Source organism: Bubalus bubalis, chromosome 12 (genome assembly GCF_019923935.1).
Source record: "Bubalus bubalis isolate 160015118507 breed Murrah chromosome 12, NDDB_SH_1, whole genome shotgun sequence".
In the NCBI taxonomy this organism is placed as follows: Eukaryota; Metazoa; Chordata; class Mammalia; order Artiodactyla; family Bovidae; genus Bubalus; species Bubalus bubalis.
In genome coordinates this window covers 94,801,939-94,821,422 of record NC_059168.1, presented here as the reverse complement: position 1 = coordinate 94,821,422, position 19,484 = coordinate 94,801,939, and the positions used below count along the sequence as shown (strand labels likewise).

At 55.4% G+C, this 19,484-nt stretch overlaps 1 protein-coding gene across 5 annotated transcripts in view; it reads right to left on the bottom strand.

Annotated features, from left to right (window-relative positions):
- The window catches only part of NEK6 (NIMA related kinase 6), a gene marked incomplete in the record, with an annotated part of 83,021 nt that overhangs the window by 32,231 nt on the left and 31,306 nt on the right, over positions 1-19,484 (bottom strand). For 4 of the 5 annotated variants that reach the window (XM_045162317.1, XM_045162315.1, XM_045162313.1 and 1 more), the window contains 1 exon segment: positions 7,666-7,784. In XM_045162317.1, coding sequence (XP_045018252.1) covers positions 7,666-7,755 — 90 coding nt within the window. 5 annotated transcript variants of the gene reach the window in all.

The following is a 19,484-nucleotide window of genomic DNA, read 5'->3' as shown; positions in this document are numbered from 1 at the left end:
GGACCCTGTGAGCAGACGTCACTGCGACTCCATTCAGAAAACAGGCTCAGAGGGGAGGCTCCAGACCCTACCGCGAGTAACACCGGGGATTTGAACCAGGACAGGATACTCCCTTCACCCTGTACATGTTACCACCCAACTCTGCTTTCCTGTCAAGACCCTGTGACTAGTCAGGCCTCCCAGCTTCAGCCTCCTGAGCCCCACCTGTGCCCCCACCATGGGCCTCCGCCTTAGTCCCCTCTGTGCCCCCTGAACTGGGGCTCTGCCCTGCCAAGCAGGTGCCCAGGGCATGTGTGTCAAAGGACACAATGAAATGCGCTCAAAACAGCCGGGAGCAGGAGAGACTCTGTGACCCGGCCACTGTCACTTCTGTGGGCACAGCTGAAACCACGCCCCCGAGCAGGCAACGCTCTGGGCCCCTGGAGGAACCACACGTGGTCAGGACAATAGCGCCATGCCCTCTCGTGTGTTTGGCACTGACCATGCATCTGCTGGTGTCTTAGGTGATGAGACAGGTTTAACGACTGAAGTCCCCTAACAGCTTGTAAAACAAGGCTTATCGGTCCCACTTTATGATTAAGGACACTGAGGCACAGCCAGGTGATGGGAGCTGGGACTTGAACTCCCAGATGACGGAAAGCCAGGCACGCTGCCCGGCGACATGGGGCAAGGTCTCTGTGCCCCACCTGTTTCCCTGGGGACAGTGAGGGTCTGGAGGGCATACTCTCTAAGGGTCCTACTTCTGCCAACGCAGAGTGATGAGTGGCTAGAGTCCCTGGCACTTTCTACCCACCTCAAGGATGTTCCCCAGAGGCCATGTGGTCCAGCTCCATGGCTGGAAGATCCCAAAGGATAGGGACCTCCCAGCCAGCCTGGCTGACGGCCCTGCACTTCTGAATATGCGATGACCCAGATTTGCATTTCCTATCACAACCCATCCAACCTAATTAGAGGAAGGCTCCAGGAGGGGGCAGGCTACCCAGGGGGCAGTGCAGCATGAGGGGGCTCCGGGGGCTGCTGCCACCCCCACCGGGGTCAGGACAGGGCCTTGTCCCTGCGGGGACCCCTGCTCAGGCGGGGGTCACTATGGGACGCAGGGCTTCTGGGGGTGCAGCTGCCTGAGCCAGCAGAGTCCTGACCCCAATTTAACTCAGGGACTCGGAGCAGAAAAGGAACAGCTGAACTGAGTTCTTGCCCCCAAAGGCCAGGCTTCTTCCTGCTGCCACCCACCTCCTGGGTGGGCCCCCCACAAGTTCCTGCAGGGGAGAGAGGTGGGCCATGATGGGGATGTTAGAAACCCAGCCCCAGGACCTCCAGGAGAAGAGGGTCTGGGAGCTCTAAGCTGCTGGGCAAAGACAGGGCTGGCCCCAAACAGCCCACGCGACGGTGGGGCCGACAGTCACCCCTCCTGACGGCCTTTCTGAAAATGGCTCATCTAACACTGTCCCATTACGTCGGGGACCCCACTCTGCCTCCTAGGGAAAATACACACAACCCCAGGGCCCAGGGTAGCAGAGAGGTGACTGCCACTCTGGCCCAGTCCGCTGAAATGCTGACACTGGGGCCTGGAGGCCTGGGTTCAAGTCCTGGCTCTGCTACTTCCTAGCAAGCCCTCTGGGCCTCAGTTTCCTCATCTGTCCAGCTGGGATCTGTTGGACAACCATCATCTGTCCAACCGTCATCTAGTTCTTTGTCCTTGGCAAACAGCCCTGGGTGACTGATGGAAGGACAGTCAACTCAGAGGCTGCAGGTATGTCCACCTCACCCCTTTACTGTAGCCAGAGGATGTCGGGTAAATGACTTCTCTGAGCCTCAGTTTCCTCATCTGTGAAATGGGGCTATGAAGACTTATTTAAGTGAGATGAGGGTTGTCCAACAACCCTCCAGAGGGCAGTTGGGGGTTAAATAAGTTAATGAGTGAACACTTAGAAGAGGGCCTGGTACTTAGGAAATGCTGCATATTTGGTGCTATTATCATGTTTGTTGTTGTTATTACTGTTGGTTTGGCACTGCAGAATGTCTGGAGGAATGCAGACTTCCCAGGGGCTGGGGAGAAACAAAGGCAGGGAGTGCACAGTGCCCAGCCAGGTGGGAGCCTGGCCCAGGGAATAAACACAGGGAATTGTCAGCTGGCGTTATCAATACCACTTGCATTCCCATTCCACTGAGGGTCTGCGCTGAGCATATTCCTAGCTCTGGATTCTCTTGCTATAAAAAGTAAAATGTATTTTAAAATGCAAGACTAAGATCAATGACATCCCGTTTCCTTAGCACCCATGGTGCTGGATGTTTAAAGTACACCATCTCACTTAAATAGGTCTTCATAGCCCCATTTCACATATGAGGAAACTGAGGCTCAGAGAGGTCATTTACCCGACATCCTCTGGCTACAGTAAATGGGTGAGATGGATGTACCTGCAGTCTCTGACTTGACTGTCCTTCCATCAGTCACCCAGAGCTGTTTGCCAAGGACAAAGAACTAGATGACAGGCTTGCCCCCCTTTCTAGGCTGTGCTGTGGACACCAGAGGCCATTTCTGACTATTCATCCCCCTTCCCCATGGTGGGAGCCCCTTAGTTCTCCCCCAAAGGTAGAAGAGATGGGGTGGAGGGACAGGGAGGTGGCAGTGGGCCTGAGAGGGGGCACTAATGATCTCAGAGAGGAGGAACCCCTGGGAACAACTCCTTGGGCAGCAGGAGGAATCTGGTGGGGTCACGAGTCAAGGACATGGCCAAGGTCCTGAGTCACTTCTAGCCCAGACCCCAGTCTCCCAAGAGATGGGAGGACAACATCAGACAAACAGCAGGGGGACCCGGTGTCTTGGACCACTCCAGGATACCGCCACCCCAGAAAGCTTGGTGAAACCTAGCTCTCTTTCCCAAGTCAGATCAAATTAGGCCACAAACGCCCTTCACCCTGTGTTAATTTGAGTTTAAAATGTTTGAACCACGGTAAGCCTCAGCCATCGACAAATCCTTTAAAAAAAAACCAAAAAAACAGGAGCATAAAATTACATGTTAAAAGAATAAAAATGCATCCGCCCAATTAATTTTCTGAAATCTCATTAAAAAATTTAGCCTGACTAAGTCAGACTTCTGACCTGAATTTTAATCATCTTTACACTGTATGGGTCTTTTTTCCCTGATATTTGCAATGCATCATTAATTTTAAGGCAACCGCTTCTACGATTTTAAAAAGCACACTTCATTAGAATGACATTTCCTGTAAACGAACTTCACCTTTAAAGACATCTGACATTGTGTGCCGGGAACTTCTAATGGATTCAGTGTATGTGTGTATGTGTATACAGCGATGTGTTTTAAATCTGCCTGGCACAAAAGAAGGGCGTGATTTACAGAGAGTCCATATTGTCAGACTCTTTACGTGGCCAGACCCACTCAGCTCTTCATGGTCTGGCTAATTTCGTACCTGAAGCCAGCCTCCCCTCCTGCAGCCCAAGTGGTGAGAAGGGCTCTGTGTGGCCACCGGACTTGGAGTCACTGCTGGCTTTCCCTTCGGTAGCAAGACGGACAACTTACCACGCATCTCGATTTCCTCCCCTGCAGAGAGGAGTTTTAAATAAGATCTCCTCCTCTGGCTTGGTAGGAGGATGGAATGAGGTAAGTGCCAGGCATTGCAATAGTAGGTACAACCACCACCGAGACTGTCTCAACTTGGAAGTCTGTCTACACTCAGCTCTGTGCCATCGGCTCATGGGAACGGTGAGCAAGATGCCCGAACATCTAGACGCCTGATGACAAACCCTAACATCATCTCGGCTGTGGCAGCGCCCCCAGGACGAGCCTCACAAACCAAGCTCTGGGAAGGCTGAGCTTAAACACACGGATGAGAGAATTTGGAACCGGCTCCAACGACTAACAAGCAAAGACTTGAAGGGAAACAAACCATGAAGAGCATCAACTCCCACGTCAGCAGGCTGGCCACATCCTCGAGCTCCCTCTCCCCCTCATCCTTTCAGTTACTGCTGGAAGTCTCTGGAATCTTCCCTCCTCGCGTCCAGCCCATTTAAGGTCAAAGCATCATGTGACCTCCTATTTTCACCTGACTCGTGACCAGCTACCAGGGACCTAAAACCCCAACCCCTTGTCAATTTAAATCCGTAACAGGCTTCCCGTTTGCTGCAGGTACAGTGCCAAACGACAGCGGGATGCCAGGCCTTTCATAAACACCTGCTGCGCTACCTTACCTAAGCACAGGCATTTCAATGCTTATCTAACCCGACTGATCCTGCACCTTCAGCTTGGGTTCCTTCTTCTTCCTGAACATCCCCTCTCCCTGTCATACCCCAAACTCCTGATCATCATCAGCCCACATGTCATCTCCTTTCTAGAGCCTTCCTTATCAACCCTAATCCCTGGGGCAAAACAAGCCACCCCATTCTCCAGGCTCCCTCTGCATCAGTTCATCCCTCCCTGGGAGCCTTTCCTCTACACGGTCTTTATCTACTTATGTGAAGGGCTCCCCAGCAGACCCAAGGCAGAAAGGAGACAAGCACTCGCTGAATTTATAACACTTGGCAAACACTTCTTGAATTTTAATGGCCATTAATATTTGATCATTAAATCTTATCTACCACTATTGCTTTAGGAAGATTTTCATGAAGATTGTGGTGCCATGCGGAACTAGTGACAGCTGTCCCCATCCCCTGAACATACGCACATTCCTCTCTCCGAAGTGACGAATATAACTGAACTTGGCACGTCCCAAGCAGGTTTGCAAAGACTTTCCAGAATGGAAGACACGTTAACTGAGGCTTTCTCAGACAAGAACACCTTTCTCCTTCTTGGAAATTCATATGGTTCTTAGTGGGTCAGCTCAGCCTTGCATTTCTTTCCTGATGAAAATGCTCTGAAGCAAACAGGTTAAAAATCATAAACCAAAGGGGCATTTTAAGCTCTGTTTCTCAACTCCATTCATTCATTCATTTGAAACCTCCATAAAAGCAAGCATGTTCAGCTTCTCCAAGTCTATATGAAATTCACGTAAAATTCTACCCAGTTCAGCAAACTTATTTTCATAGGCTGACAGCACCCAGAGCTAGAAAGCTCCTTCAGATGAACAAACCACTAGCCTTGGACACAGAAGGTTAACAAAAGTCAGAGTTTGCATGTTAACTAAATTGTTTTTTCTACACTGGGGATATTTCCAGCCTTGGGCTCTTGAGCTGTGAAAACTAAAATGATTTTTAGAATATAAGAGTAAGATCAATCACATACCATTTCCTTAACACCCACAATGCTGAATACCATGTTGGGTGTTTAAAACATATCATCTCACTCTGTGGCCCCATTTTACAGAAGAAGAAACTGAGGCTCAGAGACGTCATTTACCCAATGTCACCTGGCTAGCGAGGGAATGGAGTGAGGAACCACATCCTGCCTGGTCCAGAGCACAGCATTCTTGCCATCATGCAGTCTGGCTCTTTTCTCTAAGGATGACTTCAGGGAAACAGCAGTGCCTCCTGCCATAAAGGAAAATGCCTGTGCCATCAATTTGAGGTGTTTCTATGTCCTGAAACAGACAAGATTCGAGCCATGATCTCTCCCCAGACAGTGTTTAAATACCAGTGCTCTATGAGATGAGGGGAGACAGAGCGCTTGACTCTTTTCATTCCAGCCCCACCCTGCAGCAGCCCCAGCGTCAATGTGGCTGCGCCCCAGTTCTGCAGACCTGGCCAGACACTGGTGGACCGGGGGCATCTTTCCCGCCAGCTGCTTGCCAATGCTGAGTAAGCGTATCTAATCACACTTAACTGCGTCATTACCCACTCCAACATGTGCAAAGAGGCACCCGGACGGTGCGGCCACCGCAGCCCACCACCTCCTCGCCTTGTCCATGAGATAATTACAGGCCTCTCTGCTCTGCCAAATGAGGCTGTAATTAACCCTAATTGCTCAAAATGCAACTGGCTAATTCTGGGAGATTAATCAAGGGGGACTCAATTGTTAGTGAATGACTTAATGTGACAAATTGCTACATTACCCGAGGAGGCCCACTGCCCCCAGCCATTGGGGAGGTGTCCTGGTGGACCCTGGACCAGCAGTGTCTATGAGCTTCCCAGCTTTCTGGGACCTGCCTCCTCACATTTCACCGAGAAAATGGGCCCCTACATCCCAGCCAGTGACTGGGATGGGGAGGATGAACAGCATAGTTGCCTGTGGACCTCCTGTGTGCGCACACATATGCCGTTTGTATTTCACATATCACCTCTGTGTGAATCTACAGAGGTGCACCTTTCCTTGGGCTGATTAGTCTCACACCAGGAAGCACAGAGGAATAAGAGCTCAGGTACAGGAGAAGGACTTCAGACTCACCTTGCTTCCTTGGCCAGGCACCTTTGGGCAGTGCAGAACCTGTACAACTGTACATGGCAACCCTGCCCAAGAAGGTCAAACACCAGTCCACCTGAAGTCTTCCAACAAAACTAGGCAGTTAGAAGCTGTGGCAATCCTAACAAGACTCAGGAAGGTGGCTCTCTCTGAATCTCCTCCTGATTTAGGTCTCATAGGCCTGGGACAAAAGCCAACCCTCAACAATTACTTTTCATCACTCCGGGCTGCCCACAGCACCCAACAGCATCTGGCACTGGCCAATCTGTCCAGCCAAGCTCTTTGTCCCCCTTTAGGTCTCTGCAAGCCACTTCCTCCAGGAGGCCTCTCTGGTTCCCTAGTTTAGACCACATGCCTTGTTGGAGTTCCATGGCCCCCAGTTTCTTCTGCTTTCTTTCTTGTCTTTCTCTCCCGTGAGGCTGTGTGCTCCCTAAAAGCAGACCTGGCTCTGTTAGCACATGACCGTGTCCTGGGTGGATGCATGCAGCTGACGAACTTGGCAGGTGAAGCCCCACCCAGAAGATTCTGTCTAGGAAGGGAGGCAGACCTGAGAGGCAGTGTCCCAGTGCATGCGATGGTGGCCCTGACCCAGCGCCTGTGCACAGGTCTGGGCGCAGCACAGAGCAGGGAGGGGAACAGGAAGGCTCCTCAGGGGCAGCAGCATTTGGACTGAGGCCTGGAGGAGTCGAGGGTTGCACCCTAGGGAAAGGTGCAACGTGAAAGGTGTGGGGTGTGCGGGCAGCCCAGAATCCCAGAAGCCATTTTCTGAAAAGCTGTGAAAGGCTGCCTGGATCTCCAAAGTTCTACACAGAGGGTGGGTGGGGCAGGTGGAAGGGAACCAGTGTCCCTGAAACTCTGCTGCCTCCAGACAAAGAGGCTCCCCTCCCCGTAGGGAGGGCCAGAGCACAGCTGAGACCAGAAAGGAGGAGCCCAGCTCAGTCAGGAAGCACATTCTGATCCCAGGTGTGCCCTGCCTGTTCCCCTGCGCTCCTCACTCTGCCCAGGCCTCCAGGACTCCCTCTACATCTGTCCTTCTAACCAGCGTTGATCCCTCTGAAATAAAGCCCTTCGTTCACATGGAAACCCCAGGGGCAGGTCCAATGCCAGGCGTCCCAGCCCAGAGGGCATCTGTGAGTGTGGCTGACAGGTGGAGGACCGAACAATCAGGCAGTGACTCTGCTTCCATCACGGGAAGCTTTCAAGGTGTCTGGGGGCTGCCGAGGGGCTTCCTCCTGTGGCCGGGATGAAGCAGCCTCAGGGATCAGTGATCCTCCCAGACTCTCCGATGCACTGCAGATAATGGAGAAGGGCTTACCTGTGGGTCAGGAGGGTGCGCGGGCCCCAGGGTGTGGCAGAGGTTGTTCGGGTTCCCTCCATGGGGCATGTGGCTGGGCTGTCCTGCCATCCTGCATGCCAGCCTCGCGAGGGCACGGGCTGCAACAGAAAATGAGGGCTTTCTTACACACAGGCGTGTGCACCTTCACTTGCCCCCTTTTACAGATGTGCAGGCTGAGGGGCCGAGCTGGCGGGTAACTTGCCCATGGTGATGTGGCTCGGAAGTGGCAGCGCTGGGGCTTGACAGCCTGCGTGACACACCTCCCTCCATTACGCTGTCCCGACCAGGCTGCTAGGATCAGCCCCGCTGGATAGAGGTGGAAGCAGGCTCTGAGCCAGGAAAAGCCCAAAGGTGGCCTGCCAGCCAGCAAGAGAGGCACCACATTCAACACCACATGGGCCAGACTCCACAGCCTGTTCTTTCCACATCGCTGTCCCCCATGCCTGACCCCCCATCCTCACCCCATACAATCCCAGGTTGGCAACTTAGTGGCCAAGAGAGACCGACCATGAGTCAGACTGCAAGTCTCAAATCAAGAAGGACCGCCCGTCCCCATCCTTGCTGGGCCCTGGCACTCCAGACACTGGGAAGGCCGAGGGTCCCACTCACAGTCCTGTACAAACCTCCAGGCAGGGGCAGAGCCCTCGGCACACAGGAGCAGCTCCCTCAACCTCCAGGGCTGGTGTAGCCACATCAGAGGCCCCCTCAGAGAGGAGAGGCAAGGATGCCAGCCACCAGTTGCCATAGTAACCGCAGTAGCTGTCCGTGATGAAGCACCCGTCATGTGCCCAGGCCTGAGCTGAAGGCCATCTCAGTATCACTCCCAGCAGACAGGCATGGCCTGGGTAGGACCCAGGCCCAGGCGCACATAAGAGGCTGTACAGCCCCTTTTCCTCCTCAGGAGGAAAGCCCTCCACTCACGCACCAGCATTTCTGCAGCACCTAACCTGCAGTGTCCAGGGCCGGGCCCGGGCTCCCACGGGACACCTGGAAGATGGGGTGCAGAGCAGGCAAGTGATGAGCACCCCCAACTAGGCTGCTGCTCCTTCCACCAGGCATGGCCCTGGCATTCCCGCGGGCACCTCTCCCTTGACCCACTCCAAACAGAACCCAGAAGGCCTGGCCAGGCTACTGGAGCAGCACTGTTTACACCCTCTGAAGTGCTGGAGTCCCCATCCCCAGGAATCAGTGGCCAAGGGGCGAGTGTGCAAGCTCCTGGTCAGGACAACTCTGAGCTGTAGACACCCAAGCGGGGTGAGCTGGTCTAAAATAACACCCCCTGCTTGTCTGCTCCCCTACTCCCTCATGATTTTGCCCACATGGCCTCGTCTCAGCATCTGCTTCTGGAGAACCCGAACCCGGACACCATCTTTCTCTCTGAACGGACTTTGCCTCTCGCCACCTATGAGTAACTTGGTCATCCCTGGCCATCCCCACCAGCCGAAGTCCAAGCTGACAGGCTTCTGGTCCAGGGGGTCGGCAAGCCTGGCTGCACGTGTCTCCTGAGTGCACACGTGCCCCACATGAAGGGGGTGGTCTGGGCAGTGGGAAGGAACCCACACCGAACCCACCCCCCTCACAACTGGGGTTGGCACAGTCAGAGCCCTGCAGACCTGGTCACATGTTGCTCTTCCTTTCTCTCCACTGTAGTTTTTTCTGGCAGTCAACAGGCCAGCCCTCCCAGGCTCCGAGATGACTATAACACCTGTCAAAGTGTGGCCACCAAGCCCTGAATCACCCGCTGACCCTGACCCTTGGCCTCCCTGGCTCTGCCCTCCAGGAGCCTCCCTAGAATGTGCACACTGCTGTCCAGCGCCCAACCTTCCTGTGTCCCCAGGACAGGCCCAGCTCCTCCCTCGCACCCCTCTCTTAAGAGATGGCAGAAAGCGAGGCCACGTGGGGCAGGGCACTGTCCACAGGTGGTGCCCACCTCAGCCAAGCAGGAAGTCTCGGGTGCTGAGACCCCCTGCCCAGTATGGCCTGGCCCGATGCTCTCCTCCCTGTGAAGTCACCAGTTTTGACCCCCACACATGGTAATTTGGGGCTTCCCTGGTGGCTCAGATGGCAAAGATTCGGCCTGCAATGAAGTAGACCTAGGCTTGATCTCTGGCTCGGGAAGATTCCCCTGGAGGAGGGAATGGCAACCCACTCCAGTATTTTTGCCTGGAGAATTCCAAGGACAGAGAAGCCTGGCGGGCTAGAGTCCATGGGGTCACAAAGAGTTGGACATGACTGAGCGACAAACATTATCAGTTTTCATTTTCATGGCATTTTATGATCTTCATCCTAATATGTATGTGTAGATAAAGAGGTGGATCTCTCGATATCGCTCTCTGCTCATCTCTCGAATGAGAGTCCCTCAGAGGGTATTACAGGGTGTGCCTGTACTTCTGAAGTCTCTCCCACCCTATTCCCCCCACCTCTGGCCCAGCCCAGGCTTCCCTCCGCCTGGACCTCTGGGTCTCCTCCTCCACAAAGGCCTCTGAGGAGGATTCCTGAAGTGCAGATGGGCCCCCAGCCTCTCAGCACCTCCCAACCATCTGTGCCTGGGCTTCTGCACTGGAGTGCACACCCCCCACCCCCTCGCCCCGGGTGACACAGTGAGGACCTGGGTACGAAAAGCCCCGGGATAAACAGATAAACACGAGCAGCTTCCCCGGGCAGTGCTGTTACTCAGGAGGGAAATGTGTGCGACAATAAGCCCGATACAGAGGGAACAAAATGTAAAATGCGCATGAATTTTAAGATAAAACCGGAGACTCCTGCAGGCTCTGCAGCTGCTTCGGGCTGCACCCCGAGACCCCTCGGGGTGACATGTTCACCATCCTCCGCCCTTAGGGAGACCTCCGGGGGGGAGGCTGGAGGAGAACTGTCTTCAGCAAGAAGGTTCTGTCTTTATCTCGGAAGGCACCAGGCACGGCCCACAGGCCAGGTCTGCACGTGACTCGCTCACCTGCCTACCTGCTCAGAGACCACGTGGGTTAGAAACCACAACGCAGCCATCTCTAGTTCCCATGTCCTGCCCCACTCAGCCTCCTGGGGCCAGCAGGCCTGGATTTATAGCTTGGCTCTGTCACTCCCCAGTTGGGACTTTGGGCAAGTCACATTGGGCAGAGACCTAGGAGGTATTTGTCAACGTCACCTCCCATGTCCCCATGTAGCGATCATCTAACACCTGTACCCAGAGGTGGTCTGCAGGCTCTCAGGAGTTCACCCCGTTTCTCACACAGGCCCCAAAAGTAAGGGGCCCTGGGCTCATCAGAAGTAACAGCAATAGGAATTCCCTGGTGGTCCAGTGGTTAAGAATTCACCTGCCAGTGCAGGGGGCACGTGTTCGACCTCTGGTTCAGGAAGATTCCACATGCTGCGGGGCAACTAAGCCCACATGCCACATCTACTGAGCCTGAGCCTGTGCCCCTGCTCCCACGATGAGAAGCCACTGCAATGAGAAGCCTGCTCACCACAGCTAGAGAGTAGCCCCCACCTGCCACAACTAGAGAAGGCCCATGTGCAGCAACAGGTAAAAATATAAACAAAAAAAGTAAAAATAAAGAAAGCTGAGCACAGAAGACTTGATGCTTTTGAACTGTGGTATTGGAGAAGACTCTTGAGAGTCCCTTGGACTGCAAGGAGATCCAACCAGTCAATCCTAAAGGAAATCAGTCCTGAATATTCATTAGAAGGACTGATGCTGAAGCTGAAACTCCAATACTTCGGCCACCTGATGCAAAGAACCAACTCATTGGAAAAGACCCTGATGCTGGGAAAGACTGAAGGCGGGAAGAGAAGATGGAGACAGAGGATGAGGTGGTTGGATGGCATCACTTACGCGGTGGACATGAGTTTGAGTGAAGTCCGGGAGTTGGTGATGGACAGGGAAGCCTGGTGTGCTGCGGTCCATGGGGTCTCAAAGAGTCAGACATGACTGAGCAAGTGAACTGAACTGAGTGTCCTTATCATGCTGGGGCCCACATACCCTTCACCTCCATTAGCCCATCGCCTCTTAACATCACCTCCACGAGACAGATTCTGTTACTGTTCCACTTAACAGACAAGGACACTGAGGCCCAGGGTGGTTAAGAGATTTGCCCAGATCACATGGAGCGGAGCCAGGGTGCAGACCTGTGACAGCATCTTTGCCCCAAACCCCTGGTTCTGCACCCCCAAGGTCTTTACCAGCAGAACATCATCTTCCTTCCAGCAGTCCCCACAGAACAACTCCTGCCCCCCAATTCACAAGTGGGGCGGTGCTGAGTGGGCAGGGGTGATCCCGGGGGCAGTGGGCCATGAGGGGCCATTCCCCTACATGGACCCCAGAGCTCTCTCTCTTCGGGATGGCATCGAGCGGATGCAGTACTGCCATCCGCATGCCTGGTCTGCCAACCCCCTGGGGTAACTTCCTGTTCCTAAGAACGGTTCTGCCCAGAACCTAATAGAACTGGCTGCAGCTCATGCCCCTGTGAGGAGGAAGGGCCTTTGTTCCAGGAAAGGAGTCTGCAAGTCACAGCACCCCCAAGTGCCAGAGAGAACCACACAGAGAGGAAAGGAGACAGAGGGGGAGGGATGGGGAGGAAGCAAGGAAGTGAAGGTTCTCTCCAAGGCATCCAGTGGCCAGATCTCTTCCACTTAGCCTGGGCTGTCGAAAGACCCATTTTACAGGCGGAGACTCAGGCTCAGAGAGGGAACACAAAATATCATGTTGGAAATAAGCTACAGAGGAATGCTTGAACCCTACTCTGCCTCCAAAGCGCCACCCAGGCTCAAGACAGCCTCTGCCTCTTAGGGTTTTCCAGGGTGATGGATTTCAGTGGATTTGCATTCTGTTTGGCTATATCTCAGGGCTTCCCTGGTGGCTCAGACAGTAAAGAGTCCGGCTGCAATGCAGGAGAGTGGGGTTCAATCCCTGGGTCGGGAAGATCCCCCGGAGAAGGGATGGAGGCCCACTCCAGTGTTCTTGTCTGGAGCATTCCATGGACAGAGAAGCCTGGCGGGCTATAGTCTATGGGGTCGCAGAGTCGGACACGACTGAGCGACTAACACTTTCACTTTTTTTCATACCCCTGGAAATTCCTGCCAGAAACCCCTTGTTAGGGGGTTCAGCTGCAGAAAGATCAAGGCAAAGGGATGAGACGCGAAGAGCAGGGTAAGGACTCTGCACACAGGGCACCTCCAGGAGCTGCCTGTCTCATGGCTCCTGCCAAGTCGCAGAACAATGGGGCCCAGGCTGCCAAGCCCAAGTCAGGGGCCAAAAATCTGTGGAATGTGAGACCCGGAGCCGCAGGCCACACTGAGCGCCACCTCACAGAGGGCCTTTCTTCTGCAGGGAGTGAGAGCCCTGCATTTCCAGGGCTCTCCAGCCTGGGTTCACACATGTGCCTGTCCCCCAGGTGCCCGGGGACTGGATGGGGACGAGCTTGGTGGGGAAGGCCCAGGGCCTGTTTGGGACCCTGACCTGCCTTGGGTTCAAATCCTGGCTTGGCTGCCTTTAATCCTTCATTTGGAAAATGGGGCTAAGATCTACCTTTGAGGGTCACTGAGAATTAACTGCGCTAACAGACGTAAACGCCTCAGGACAGAGGAGGGTCCGCTGAGGCTTTAGCTGCTACCAGCATCGTTTCCACTAACCACCTCTGGACAGCGGAGGAGGGCCTGACTCCATGCGACAGACATGGGAACTGGGGCTCAGAGAGGGGCAGGGACTTGCCCAGTGTCACACAGCCAGTAAAAGACAGAGCTGGGATGCTAGATCCCAGATCATGATCTCTTTACTCCACTGCATGGCTTCTTTGGGGTGACTCTGGAGCAAACACCCTCCTCAGCGTTTACAAGACCTGGAGCTGCTTTTGCAAATCCCCTGACAAGCTCCCCTAGCCCTGGCCTTTGGCAGGGCTCTTACTAATGTGGGGTGTGACCCTAAGGAGGTGGGTGAGTGGGTTTAGTCTGGTCACTTCCTGGAAGAGATTGGCTCCCAGGCTGGGCTCCTAGGCTCCCCAAGAGGACTTTCTGACCACCACTGTCGCCTGGCGCTTGTCTCCCAATTTCTAAAACTTCCTCTAGGGCAAAGTCGTGTCCCTCCATCGCCTCCTGCCAAATACCACACTTTGTGGAGGATGGCGGCTCACAGAGGCCTTATCCTCCCAGGTAAAACGACCCAGGACACCAGGAAGGCTCAGACCAAAGACCCAGCTCGGGCCAGGATTGGAGGCCTGAGTGTGCCAGGGTCGTGGGGGTGCCAGTATCCGTCTACACCTCACCATGCTCCTCAGCCCTGAAGTGGGAACAGCGAGTGTCCACTTGCCCTTCTCTGCACGTGTGCGTGCATGTGCACACGTGTATGCAATCAGGTCACAGGCTTTATGCAGAGCCACGTTCTTGGTGTGTCCACAGGGGCAGGGTCGTCACTACCCCAGGTTTGGGGGTGGAGCTGGTGAAGGCCTGTGTGGCTCCCAGGCTGAGAGGCTGCCACACCCTTAGAAGAACCTCACCGACAACCCCAGAGGCCCGGTCTCAGCTGGACGCCATACCCTCTGCCCATTCTCTGGGGAAGGCCCCTCTCTATTCCTGCCAGCTGAGTGAAAAGCTTCACAAGTCATTTTTCCAAAGCAAGAAGCCAACCTGGTGACTCCCCACCCTCCTACATACACAGAAGGAGTGGCCTGACCCCAGAACGGGCACAAGGGGCTAGCTCTGCTGGTCCAGCAAGCTCCATGCTGGCCATGGAAGCTTAGGAAAGGTGCCCACTGCTGGGGCGGCAGGGGGAGGAGAAGTGCCACAGGCCCGCATGGCCCAATACACCCCTACACAGACGGAGCTCTGAAGCCCAGCAGGAGGCCAGGCAGTTCACAGGCTGGCCACTGCGGAGGTCAAGGCCAGACCAGCTTCAGCGTCAGCCAGCACCCACAGCAATGCCTCCGTAGGCCGAGTAATTTGACATCTTCCAGGAATCCCAAGTGGTGCCACCAGGTCCATTTTGCAGATGAGGAAACCAAGGCTCCAAAGGAAAACATGACTTGCCAAAGCAAACACCCTCCTCAGTGTTTCCGAGAACTGGGGCTGCCTTTGCAAAGCCCCTGGACACATGCCTCCCGCCCTGGCCTTCAGCAGGGCTCTTACTAAAGTGGGGCATGACCCTAAGGAGATGGGTGCTTGGGTTTAGTCTGCCGTTTGCTGCTCAGACCAGGGAGGCTGTGTAACGAGGGAAAGGGACACCACCGATGACCCGGTGTCCTCGCGTGAGGCCTGGGCAGTCAGGATCGCCCCCACACAGGGACCAGTCCTAATGACAGCCCGCGCTAGTGGGGCCCTCCTTGTGTGCACGCCAGGGACATGCCAAGAGCTGTACACGCCTGGCTCCACCCCACAGCCACTCTGCGCGGGGGCTGCTACAATCCACGTAGGAGGAAACGAAAGTTCAGACTGGTTACGTGACGGGCCCAAGGTCACTCAGCAGGCAGCAGGCAGCACTGACATTTGAAACCAAAGTGTGCCTGCCTCCTCTGGTCCATACTTCCTTGGACAGTGAGGGAGGGAATGAATGAATTCCGGCCTGGGGTGTGGTTCTGGCTGCTGCTTCCCCCATCCCAGCCCCCCTTCTCTTCTGGGGTTGAGATAAGGAGACGTTGCCCATTCATCACTTGACAGGAAGCAGCTCAACCTCAGGCCAGAGTTACAGGGGCCAGGGAGCTGCAGGGGAAGAGCCACAGACGGTGTCTGGCTTCCCGACTGGTCCTGGGTCCCCTCATCCCACCCCCAAAGTCACACTCACTATTCAGATTCCATGGCTCCACGACCAGCAGGAGGCTGGCTTCTGTGAGACCTGGGGCCACATGCGGCCCCTGGAAGGGCGGTGTGGCCTGTGCAGAGAGGTCCCTAAGCCCCCTCCTCAGGGGAGTGGGGTCTCCCCACAGGGTGGGCCTGCAGAACCTGGAGGCCAGTGGCTGAAGGGACAACGCAGTGCCCACCCAGCAATGGGGCCTTTCTGCCCACTCAGCTCACCTTCCTTCTGGCACCCCCACCCCGTCGTTCTCTTCTGGCTTGCATCTCCTCACCCACCACTCACCCCCATTTCTCTCCAGCCCGGGGCCTCTCTCCAGAGCTCCCGACCCCGACTACCAAAAGTCCCAGGCACTGAGGACTCACCTGCCCTTCCCTGGGTCCCCATGTCAGCGATGGGGTCTCCTGTCTGCCCAGGAAGCCAGTGGGAATGCAGGCTCATCGCAGGGATGCCTCGCCCTCTCTCACAACCCATACCTGGGCTTCATCTAGGCTGCTGGTCCTTTCCCCAAACAAGTCTGCACTCACCCAGAGACCCTGCCCTCTGCTGGCCTGGGCCCTTCTCAGTGGGGTCCCTGGAGTCGGCTCTGCCTGATGACCCAATCTCCCATCAAGAGAGGTTCCCTCCCTCAACATGACACAAATCGCAACCTGCTGCTCCCCACCCAAAAAAAAAAAAAAACAACAACTCCCCAGAAAGAGGCCCACACTCCTGAGCGAGGCATCCCAAACTCTGTCCAGCTGGCGCTGGCCTGCTGTCCTGTAAGCCTACCCCGCCCCAGGCCCCTGCACGTAAGGACCTTCCCATCCCAACCACACAGCACCCTGAACCTTCCACGTCCTTCCACGCTGCAGCTTCTGCCTGGAACCTAGGACCTCCCATGAGGCAAAGTCCGTCTCCTGTATCAGGACTGGGTTCTGGGCCCTAATCAGGTTCAGACTTCTCGTGGGACCCTGGGAAAGCTCCGCCCCCTCCCGCATCCATAAAGTGAACACAGTTGGACCCCTTGGGGTAGGCACCCAGGGGCAGTCAGCTGTACCAGGCCCCCCTCCTCATCTGACGGCTTTCACACAGGCTTCTCCCCAAAGTCCGGTTGTTTGGGTACAAACTGCTCCCTCTGTCACTCTGCCCTCCTCCTCTGCTGGCCTTTCAAGGCAGGGACTGAGCTCAGCAGTCATCTCTAAACCGTCAAGGCCTCGCCCAGGACCAGGCACAAAACGGGTGTCCAGTGGGAGCTGGTTGAGTAAAATTCTGACCAGTCAGTGGAGGCAGGGCTCCTTGCATCCTCCTGATGCCCCAAGCAAGAAACACCTGCCTCCATGCTCAGATTCCCCGAGGTCTCAGATCAGGCAGAGGTCACCAGGCAATTGAAAACACACCATGCCTGCACTGCGGGGCTTTCCTGAGCCTTTTTAAAATCAAGGAGGCTCCCGATCACCTTTTACTTTTTCCTCCTTCGGTAATAAAACTCAATTCTGTGAGCAAAAGAAAATGTAGGAACCGTCAGCATCTCTCAGAGCAATGAGGCATTTGGTTTCTTCCCTGGGAAGGCCTTTGGCTCCAGGACGTGGTGAAGGAAGATCTGCCCAGCCTGTGCTCTGCACCGGGGAGTGACTGTAGCACCCCGGCATGCTCCCCCACGAGTCTGCACCACCCTCTCACAGATGAGGAAACCAAGCAGCGGAAAAGCCAAGTGACCTGCCAAGCTGGTGATGCTGTTCAACAGCATGCACCTGTGTCAGAACCCAGCTCTGACTCTCTGAAGTCTGGGTTTTAATCTCATTTGCCCAGTGCCATCCTTGGAGACCATGGAGCTGGGGGAAGCTGGTGGTCTCCCTTTGCAAGGAGCCTCAGGACCCTTGGGCAGACCCACCATCCCAAGGACCCCAATCTGCCAGGGAAACGAACTTGCTCTCTCCTCAAGGCCTTGGTAGGTTCTGCTTCCCCTGGCCTGGAATGAACTGCCTCCTGGCAAACCTGGATCTTCCTTCTGAGCACAAACTAGGGTACCTCCTCCAGGCAGCCTTCCTGGACTCCCTCAGACAGTGAGTGAGTGACTCCCAGTCTCCACTGGCCTGGTCTCTATGCCATCACTGCCTGTTCCCACGTTTTCCTCTCCCTCAAATAGAGAATTTCTTCAAGGGCAGAGACCAAATCACTCTCCTTGTGGCCCCAGCGGGGGGTGATCTAGTACATAAACACGGAGGGGGGGCGGGGCAGGAGGGAGAAGCCTGGGAGAGCAGAAGTTCCTCTGGCCCTGTGTCCTGTCTCAGACCACGGATACTGCCCTGCCAACCAACAGCTGAGGGGGAAGCCCAGCAGAGCCACCCTCGGGGAGATGGAGGCTCAGCGCTTGTAAAAAGCCCGCCCTGGGCCCCAGGAGGACATCCATAATCCCACAGGTGGTCTCTCCACGGGGGAAGTTCTTCAACCCCTGGCCTCCCCTAATTTTCTCTCCTGCTCTCATTTTAAGGTTTGAAAAGATGGCTATTCCCAGCAGAATAAACTTCCATGGAGCCCTCACTGCTCAGACATCAGGAAGGGCCCAGGAAGCCAAAACCCACACCAGAGAGGGAAGAGTTATCAGTACTTTTTCCACTTCCCTCGTAACCTTGGGAGTTCTGGAAAGTCTGGAATCACCCAGTGTGAACCCCTCCAACCTGGGCAGTGACAGAGGCCATGCCAGGCTGATGGCCCTGGCCCACTGGCAGTCCCCACCAGGTGTGTGGTCAAGGGGACAGCGGTGGCAGAGAGGCAGCCAAGGTCAAGTTGCTCTGTGAGCCCAGGCCCCAGAGGTCTCTAGGGCCTCCCTGTCACTCGCTAGGCACACCCTCAAGGGCAAAGAGAGCAGCCCCAGGGGGCTGGAGAGGGTGAGGGGCTCCCCACAGTGGGAGGCAGGGCAAAGGCCAGTACCTTGCAAAGTGGCTCCTGAGGAGCTCCGGGAAGGTGTCGGCTTGGGGTTGAAAGGTAGATGCTCACACGGTCCCAGGACCTCTGGAGATCTGGGTGGCTTCTCTGTGCCAGGGCTGGTGGAGGAAGAGGGGCCAGCCCGGTCTCTGCACGGGACTTCCCCTGCCCAAGACTCCCGTCCCCAGCCACTGCCAAAAGGAAACTCCCCCACCACGAGCTGCTCCAAAAATAGCTCCGGCTGCCACCTCTGTGGTGAAAGGAACTTGTCACTGCCACCAGGGAGCCCGCTGCTCACCAGGGACAGGAATCTGACGGCAGCAGCCACCAGTCAGTCTTAAGAGAGAGCACCTGTGTACCCGAAGCTGAGGGGCTTGGAATGCAACCAGAGTCCACTCTGGGATCGCTCGGTCCTGTTCCCCCATTTTACTCTCCAGGAATTGGGACCAGAGGGCAAGAGACTGGCCCAGGGCCACAGGCACAGCAGTGGCAGCGCCTGGCCAGGACCCGGCCTCCTAAACCCACTCCACACCCACAAGGTCAGGCAGCAGAATCTGCCCTGCAGGCTCCACCACCCCCTCACTCCCAACCGAGAACCCAGAACCTAGAACCGGGGCCGCAGACACAGAGATTACACCAGCCTCGGAGGGAAGAGGGGTCCTGCCCTCAGCTCCGGTGCTCCATCCTCACCCACTCCCACTGGGGCTCAGCAAACATGAAGAACCATAAATATTCTTGCTGTCTCTTTAAAAGTGTAACCCTTTCTAGAAGCTTCCCTGGTGGTCCAGTGGTTAAGACTCCACGCTCCCTAGGCAGGGGTCTGGGTGGATCCCCGGTCAGGAAACTAGACCCGTGTGTCATAACGAAGACCTGGCGCAGCCAAACAAATTAAAAAAATAAAAGCTGAATACTTTCTAATCTCTCTTTTGTGAGCTGAGCCAAAAAGACCTGTTGCCTAAGAGATGAGAGCCTTGGTAGGCAGCGGCACCAAGTTCAAGTCCTGGCTCTGGACGCGCCCCAGCTGCGTGGGCCCCGGGGCCCTCACGGGTAAAACGGGGACACGCCAAGAGTACACAGCGCCCAGACTGTGGAGGGCTACATTACGGGACTCGGAAAT